Source organism: Anarhichas minor, unplaced genomic scaffold, assembly GCF_050575085.1.
Source record: "Anarhichas minor isolate MPS153535 unplaced genomic scaffold, ASM5057508v1 ptg000033l, whole genome shotgun sequence".
In the NCBI taxonomy this organism is placed as follows: Eukaryota; Metazoa; Chordata; class Actinopteri; order Perciformes; family Anarhichadidae; genus Anarhichas; species Anarhichas minor.
In genome coordinates, this window is record NW_027466479.1 from 8,661,097 (window position 1) to 8,670,496 (window position 9,400).

The window sequence follows — 9,400 nt, forward strand, 5'->3', positions numbered from 1 at the left end:
TTGGTGGTTGGAGGGTAGGGAAACTGCAAGTCTAAAAACAAAGCCCCAGCATGCTTTTGAAAATGGTTGGCAGTAATGCATGTGGTACATTGAATAAAAAAAAGTGTGTCCCCCAACAACAAAATCACAGCAAACTATCCTTAAAAAGGACAAGAACATTTACCGTTCATCATATCATCAGTCTTACGACAGTGAAAAGATATATGTATAATAATATGGGAGCACAGTAAGACAATAGATAAAGTAGAACATAAATAACTTAAATAAAGTTATGTTATTAGAGGCCTTATAACTTATATACATATATATATATAAGTAAAAAGAATGTACAGGTTTTTCATTTCTAGAAATAACTCCAAACTTGATGCAGTTTCTTGATAAAGGGAGGGGTAAAGGATGGAAGTACAGGTGCTGGCCATTTGCAAGACATGTGAGCGCACCTTGTGTAATACTCAAAGTAAACAGTGGGCGGCAGCAGAGCGTCGTCGGCGCTGAACGCTGCCTTCCGAGTCCCGGGAGGAAGAGGAAGAACGTAACCTAGAGGGTGAACTGGGAGGTGGTGTCCATCTTATTTACACCGGTGTGATTGCAAAATTTTTGATCTGTTGGATTTTTGAAGGACTATAAAAGTTAAAAGCCGGGTAGGTTTGCGAAATCACTCACGTAACTGTACTTAGACGTTTAAACGCAGAGGCAGAGTTGGCTCCAAAAAGAGCATTTTTTTAGTCATGGGGCCTGTTTTTTAGCGATGCGCCATGTTGAATTTCAGTTTCAGTGCTAGCCGCTAGCGGGGTTTAGCTTAGCGAGCTAACGATGGTTACTTTAACCTGTTTCCGTTGCGTATGGCCACACCATAACGTCACATTTAAGATACGATTGATCTGTATTAACATATTAAAAAACACGTTGTAACGACTGCTTTTATAAAATGTAACAGTGTTGAGAATATAATGCTAGCTAGGTAGTTAGCCTAGCCATCATCAGGTTTGGCTAGCAGCTATAGCTTCATACAGCTAACGTTATCGTTAAGTTACTCTTGTCACGAGAGAGTGTTAGGTATAATAAAGTTGTGAACATATTTAGGAAGAGTCTGGGCAGTTGAAGTTTTGATTTTGACATTGGGTGTTACAATCGTAGCTATTATGTTACAGAGTGTGAATGTTGATGTAGCCCAGTTGATTTATTTTTGGATCATATCTGACTATTTTCATCTCTCCTTTATAGGTCTTCAGAGATGAGCAGTTCAGAAGAAGTGTCATGGATCTCCTGGTTCTGTGGACTGAGGGGGAATGAGTTTTTCTGTGAAGTAAGCTTCTTTGTCTGATATATCTTCGTATATTAACTGTCGCCATCCACGTAGTTGCATATCAAAATTAAGTTAAAATAAAAGCTGGACTTGTTATTGATGAGCAGAAATATAAACATACGAGTCGAGTAGATCGTAATATTGTTGTGTCTCTTCTTACTGTTACTTTCACCACACAGCCATATCCAGCCCTGATCTAGAATGCTTTAGTGTGTTGGCTCCTGCACTCTCAGATGTCACACATTTCGCTCCCAGATCACTTCATTAAACTTATTTCCAGAGGAATGTGAACGACAAACGTACGTGATGGTAGGAAGTCTCGGCAATCTAAAGGCTGTGGAAAAAGCTTGTTGCATCAAGCAACTGCAAAGTATCTAACACTCTGATTGAGAAATGTTACGTCCATTGAAGTGAATAACAACCATGTAAAATCAAAGTTTGTACCCCAGAGTTTACATGCTCCTTATTGATTCTATTGAACCTTTATTTACTGAATAGATCCTGATGTTTTTGTGACTTTAAACTTCCTTGATGGACTTTCTCGTAGCCTTTGAGTTGTTAAGAACATTTCTTACAATTCAGTGAGTTTGTATTTTTTACACTTTCAACAACATTGTCCTGGATCAGTCCCATTGGTCCTTATTAAAATAGATTGACTGTTTGTCAAGTTTAGCTTAAAACAATACCTACATGTACCTTGAAGAGGTATTGTTTGCTCTAATCATTTTTTCTGTACATACTGGCCGCAAAGAGATCCCGTCGCAATATAACTCCAGTTTGATAACAGCGATAATTACGCCTTTAATGTACCTTTTGGCATTGACTTTATAAAACATGAACCTATCCTGTTATATATATATATATATATATATATATATATATATATATATATATATATATATATATATATTTTTTCTCATCTGATTTCCTCCCTTAAAAGGTGGATGAAGACTACATCCAGGACAAGTTTAATCTGACAGGGCTCAATGAGCAGGTTCCTCACTACCGCCAGGCCCTTGATATGATCCTGGACCTCGAACCAGGTACGTATCTCATGTTCTCATATTAAGCTAAGCACTGGTTACCATCCATTGCATTGTTTGAAACGGTGGATAATTGTCTAGACAGGAGAATCATCCCAAACAACAGCAGAATAATCTTTTAACAGCTTTAAAATCTGAATGCTGAGACCAAATAGAATCAAGAGCTGCCGGCGTAGTCGCTGCCAGGTGTTTCTTTCATTACTGAGTCTAACGTAACGCTGCTCCTCTAATCTGTCATGTTGAGCACTGTTGCACATGTCATCTATCAAATAAAATGAGAATGAACATTTGATCTCGGCACTCTTTTGTTTTAAGGCTGTTTATCCTGCTCAGCTGCTGTGCCAGCTGCTTCTCCCCTGATTACACACACTTAAACACATAGTTGTTTCCCTCTAAGTCGCTGTACATTTTCACAGGATCTTTGAAACCATGTGTGGAACATTTTGATTGAAGTATTATGTGTCACAAGAGCACTCTCTCTGTTGTATTTTTGGTATTCCCTGTCCTTTTTGAAGATGTTTTTTTCCACAGTTCTGCATCTCTGTAAAATGTCAAACTGAAATGTGGACACCAACACTGTTCTCTGTTGCCTCGTGTGTTCAGATGAGGAGCTGGAGGACAATCCCAACCAGAGTGACCTGATCGAGCAGGCAGCGGAGATGCTGTACGGCCTCATCCACGCACGCTACATCCTCACTAATCGAGGCATCGCACAGATGGTAGGCGCCAGCTGCGTTAGCAAAATCCACTACTAAAAATGATTCACACCATGTGACGTTAAAGTAGTCAGTTTAAACACTTTTGACGACTTGCATAGTCAGTTAAAGGGGTGAATGGGGAAAATGAATGAACTTCTGTTGGACTTCATTGCACTAGTTGATGAAGGGGGTTCACAACAGTCCTGCCAGAGAGATCTTCTGGGTAGTTTTGGATTCATAGCTCGGTGTCAGATTTCACCTTCTGATAGCACCATCAAAGCACTAGATGGATGTGATCGGACTGAGTCGTCATCATCAACATGCTTTAATTACGTTCCCAGCAGTGCAAAGACAGACGGGTTCGTCTCGTCTCATTATTGAAAGGGCGAATCTGCTTGAAAAGTAAATCAAACGATGTAGAGCAGCAATGGTTAATAGAATTTTGTGTCATCAACGAGGAAGGGGACAAACTAACAGGGACCTCTGTGCTAACCACTGGACTTTGTGAGACTGGTCCGGTGGAGCAAAGTTTGTACATTTTAAAGCTAAACGCATCAATCTGGTGCACGATGAGGGCAAAATGAAGAGGCCAGATCGATGAAGAACTTAGTGCTCCAGTAAACAATGTTGTACTCTTGTTCTAGCAGTGGTGAAATTTAACTAAGTACACGGAGGCTACTCAACGACTGTACTTAAGTACAACGGTACATTGAGGTACTTCATTGATTTGATTTGAGTATTTCCTTTTTATGTAACTTTATACTTCTTGTCCACTAGAGGAAAATGGGGGAAATATTGTACTTTTTTACTTTCATACATATCTTTGACAATATTAGTAACAAATTACTTTGCAGATTCATAATACAAATTAACCAATAAGCTATGATGTTTTATTAAGAAGTTTATAGTTATTAAGTATATAAAGCAGTTAAGATAAGCTCCACCTTTACAAGCTGCAACATTAAAGTGATATACACATAATTGCATCAATAATTATAAATATTATAGCCTATACTAGTCTGAAATGGGACATTCTGCATAATGAGTACTTTTGGTACGTATATTTTGATGTTAATACTTTTAATGAAGTAACATTTTGAATGCAGGACTTTAACTTATTATTTGTACAATGTGGTATTACTTTCACTAAAGTAAAAAATCTGACTACGGTACTTCTTCCTCCACCGCTGTGCTCGAGTAAACAATTTAATCATAAACACATTGACAGTAGAGATATGAATGGTGATGACACGGCAAAAATGTCCCACCCACATTGTGTGGTAAACGAGCTCTGACAAACGTCTGTAGTTGGAGGACGTTTGTTTCCAATATTGTGATCTTTACTGTAAAAACTAAATACGCTCTCCTTTTAAAGGTACGACACTTGTTAAATGACAAGTGTTTGCCACCTCTATTTGTAATATATTATAATATGCTGTTTTATCCTTTACAGTTGGAGAAGTATCAACAGGGAGATTTTGGCTATTGCCCCCGAGTCTATTGTGAGAATCAGCCGATGCTTCCTATCGGTAAGTGAAAAGATGAATACTTATTTAATACGGGGTAAAGCGGCACACGGTGGCTGGTAATTATGGAATGTTGTGTTAACATTTTGTCCCCGTATAAAGTTTGTCTCACAGCATTAAAACAGTGTCGCAGTATTCAGGAATGTAGCCGCAGTCTCTTCCTAGTGTTGCATATGATAAATATAAGAGACCGCTTAGTCTTCTAGACTATTTGTTTTCTCTTTTAACTCCCAATATGTGGTTTATTTATTCAATTTATTCATGATGCCCTGTTTATATTTGGTCAGTAATTATTTTTTCTTGTCAATTTTAAATCGTCGTTTTTATCAGTGTATTTAGGGCACAGTGGGTTTTTAGGTCTGTAGATTTATGGAGCCACTAATCCCGGCTGCCTGTGACAAGGAACTATGAAGTATTAGCACTTGTTTATTTGTACTGGCAGCGTTCCAGTGCGGCCTCTATCTTACATAGCAGATTCACTCTCTCGTCTAAATCAGTGTCTTTCTTCCTCTTCTCCCCCCACAGGTCTGTCAGACATCCCAGGAGAGGCCATGGTGAAGCTGTACTGTCCTAAATGTATGGACGTCTACACGCCCAAGTCCTCAAGGCACCACCACACAGATGGAGCCTATTTTGGCACTGGCTTCCCCCACATGCTCTTCATGGTTCACCCTGAGTACAGGCCCAAGAGGCCCGCCAATCAGTTTGTCCCGAGGTTAGTACAGCAGGCCGAGCTCCAAGGTGTGCTCCTGTTGACTAGAACCGGGTTGCACCGGTGCCGTCATTCATCTGCACTCTGACCCATCGGTGTGTGTTTTTGGGGCACGCTGTGTGTGACAGTTCTCACTCATTAGAGAAGAGTACACCAATTATAGTATTATAATTTCCCATCAAAAATGACAAAGGACATGATATCAAATTGCTTGTTTTGTCAGACCAACCCTCCGAAACCTGAAGATACTCAGTTTTCTATCACCTGAGACAAAGAAAAGAGGAACATCTTCACAATTTAGAAGCTGGAATTTGGGACTAATGAAATAGTGAAATGATTAATTCCTTCTCAAAATATATTGTTAACCCAAGTCTATTTCCTCGCATGCTTTTCTTGCGTGGTGTTTCATTCTGTTATGACGTATGTTTACAGAAGACGTCGCACGAGGGACAGGCCGGGTGGCGTGATGGGAAACAGTCGGCGCTTGAGATCACGCCTCACTGCCCTCTCCCTAAAAACAAATACACCACCTCGTTAATTCCAGTGTGCGTGTTTGTGTTGCATCTCGTCGATTTCTTTTGAACTTCAAAGTTAGTCGCTTTTGTGCCGCTCGTGACGTTGTTGTTGTTTTAACAACCAAGTTAAACTGTTTCCAGAAGAAGCGCTCACTGGCTTTATTACTGTGTTCTTTTCTCCAGGCTGTACGGGTTCAAGATCCACCCCATGGCCTACCAGCTGCAGCTGCAAGCCGCCTCCAGCTTCAAGAGCCCCGTCAAGGCCATCCGCTAGAGCGGCCTGGACAGAGGAGGAAGAGGAGGAGGAAGATTGGTAGAGAAAGAGAGAGAAGACGGGAAAGAATTACCATCAGATGGGGAGGGGTCACCTGCATTTTACAAAGCTTTTCAGGTGCCCCCTCCCCACCCCGAAGACTGTATTATTTTGGTTTAGATTAGGGCAAATGAAAACAAATGTCAAGATTTTTGAGTGTGAGCGAGAGAGAAACCCACAGCCATGATCTAAATCACACACACACGCATACAGAAACACATAGATGCAGCCACACACGTGGGATTCCATGCACGTACCTTACCAAACTCATCAGTGCCAAAAACAGGAGGGTGAGGTAAGAGGAAGCTGAACAATACTTCATGCTGCTGCTCGCTCTGCTGTCGTGATCGGTGGGTGACGCTACGTGGGAACTTTTTCCCCGTAGAGAAGGTTTTATGTTCAGGGCTGTTTGACGTAAAGCATTTGTTTGTTCTGTATTTGGCACAGTTTGGTAAAGGGTGGTGGTAAACCCTCAGTCATTTGAAGCTTCCTGTCCCCATTAGCCCCCCCATTACACCCCCCCCGCTCTCCCCAAAATGCATGTACATGCTCGGGCTGGCACTCGCAGAGACCGTTTGGACGGTGGGTGTTTTTCTGCATCACTCGTTTGAAAGAATTTCGGTTGCCGGTCTGTCTGGTGTTTTGTGGTGTTGTTGCACAAAGCATTCTGTTAAATTTGCCTTAAGATTTCAGAGAACACGCCCACATTGTTTTTGTTTTCTAAGAGGCACACGCAACAGTAGTTCCTTTTTTCCCTGTTCGAGGCGGTAAGGTAGAAACCGCTTCATCTAACACAGATTTGTTTCAAATCGTTCAGACAATTGTAATCAGCCTGCGTCATTTCTCCAGCTGTCTGTGCGTGTGTCAAACAACTGTCTGTATTGGTACCGAAGTGAAAATATAACCTGTGCTACAGTTTTATTTCTGAGACGTTTCCCCTCCTACAGCAGCAGGCTTAGCTGCGTTTCTATTGTCACCCTTCTTCCCTCATAGCGGGGGGGGGGGGGGGCGGTCAGCCTGGCTAGCTCTGTCCAAACATAACAAAACCCTCCTACCAGCACATTTAAAGCTCACTAAGTAAGAAGTCAGGTCTTGTTAGTTAGTTTGCATTATGCGTTCGGTGGGACATACTACTTTATCATGACATTGCACCTTTTTAAAAACGCAGAGCCTCGTGCTCATAGGTCCACTTTGCAGAGGATTGTGCATCCTGGTATTTTTGCCACATTCAATATTTTTTCTGTCATACTCGACAATATGCTGGTGTGGGTATTGGAACGCACAGCCAGTGTTTGAGTCTAGACAGTTACTGGTCCCTGTTTTTACACCTCGTGTCGGCACGAACCAACGGTGTTCATTATTGAGCTCCAGAGGTGTCGGTAGGGGGATTTTATTACCGTCGGACTGATCCAGGCTCGCTGCTTCCCCCGTTTCCAGTGTTTTTGCTAAGTTAAGCTAACCTGCTGCTGGGTGTAGCTTTATATTCGTCTTTTCATCAGTGTCTGAAAGCCAATATGTCCCCGAAATGTCAAAGCATCCCTGTAAAGATCGAGGAGGTTAACCCGGTGCAAGAGGAATTTCGACAATCTGAATCCTTCAGCTCACTCCACCACTGCACTGATCCCACTGGTGTCCACAGCACAGTCTCATTATTTATGTTCAGGTTTAGAGACAGACCGACCACCAGCCGCTTTCTTTTTTTTGTTTTGTTTTGTTTCTGAAGCAGTGGGACGGATACTCAGCTGTCCTTTCCTCACTCCCGCCCCCTCTTTACGTTTGTGTGACTGGAATAGATTGTTTTTGGATTTCATGATACAAGAGAAACGGTATTTATGTGTCCAGATTTTAACTAATGTTTGTGGTGTTGTCTTTCTGCTACTGTGGAAGGGTGAGCAGGATTCAGACTTCTCAATAAACTTCTATTTTCTTTTCATACTCTTTTTGTTATTAATTTTCTTTGAGACTGCAGCTCTGCCCTCCTGCCACACGGTGTCAGTAGAGAGCTTAGTGCTTTAAAAGAGATATATTTTTATATCTATAAGATAATGTAACACAGTGGGAGCATAAAACACAGAACTGTACCTGCATTCCTATTGTTGGTGTGTTTTTGAGACGGAAGGAGGATTTGCTGTGGCGACCGAGGGAATGATGGCGGTCTGGATTCTGGGTGTGGTTGCAGTGACATTTCACATGACTGAGTAACGGCATTGGCTGGAAAACATGCACACAAAAACAAACAAACACCATCCAACTGCATTGAGAAGATCATAATATCGCGTTAAGGCTTTTGTAATTTCTTTTTAAGTGAGCTTTCGGATGTCCTTTAGCCTTTGGACGTATGAAGAAAGTTGTCCTGGCAGTGACAAATAAGCACAATACATATATATTTAGAAAATATGCTGCCCCTATATCCAGTTCAAGCCAGAGAAATACACAGTTATTTACATATGACTCATACAAAGTTTTCCTCCTATGCACGGCAGCTGGCTTTGGCAGCAATGACTGGCAGGACTGACTTGCCTTCATGTGGCCGTGAGCTGTCAGATTTTCCACAGGGAGAAGAGGAGGTTCCTTCATGACTCAGGATAACCTCAGACCATAGCTCGGGACCTGCCCGTTTCCTCCTTTTCTTTTCGGCCAACTCCTTTTTAACTGTGTGAAGAGGAGTTCCCATGTTTGTTTTTGTCGCTGCATGCCGAGTGTCTCCAGACAGTGAGCGAGAGCAGGCCGTCTTCCTCTTAACAGTCTGCTGAAAGGTGAAAGGTGTCTTGTGTGTTGAGCTGGAAACTAAAACCCCCAATGTGGCAAGAAAGCAGCTCTTGAGTGTTTGCAGAGGAATAATCTTAGCGCTTTAGCTGATCTTACTGCAGTCATGTGGAATGTTCAGCCTCTGCTTTGCCACACCCAGAGGCCATATTGAGCCATTTTTTCCCTCTCCAGATTGTGTTTTGGGGATGCCTCTCTACAGCAGATACGACTGTTGAGGAAATATGCCAGCCACAGAGACTGAGACCACACGGCCAAACCATCAATATGCATTTTAAGTGGCGTTACTCTCCACATGTGATGCGTCAGTCTGTGGTGGTGATGTGACACGGTGGAGTTTCAGTAAAGCTCTTAACATGACAAGACACGTCAAAGCCTCCTACACTGCTTTTAAAAAGTATTCACTCCCTCTTGGAAGTTTTCATGTTTTGTTGTCTTACAACATTGAAGCAAAGTAGATTTAGTTAGGCTTTTTTTTAATGGCAAAAGTGAAAACGGACACAAAGTGATCCAAACGAAAA

General features: G+C 41.8%; 1 protein-coding gene across 1 annotated transcript; it reads left to right on the top strand.

Moving 5' to 3' along the window:
* The first annotated feature begins 489 nt into the window (after nt 1-489).
* csnk2b (casein kinase 2, beta polypeptide) lies at nt 490-8,048 on the top strand. The gene is made up of 7 exons (XM_076106177.1): nt 490-641; nt 1,225-1,306; nt 2,247-2,349; nt 2,953-3,068; nt 4,501-4,576; nt 5,099-5,288; nt 5,984-8,048. Exons 2-7 carry the CDS (start codon nt 1,235-1,237, stop codon nt 6,072-6,074), a joined length of 648 nt encoding a protein of 215 aa, XP_075962292.1. The 5' UTR covers nt 490-641; nt 1,225-1,234; the 3' UTR covers nt 6,075-8,048.
* The last annotated feature ends 1,352 nt before the right edge of the window (nt 8,049-9,400 follow it).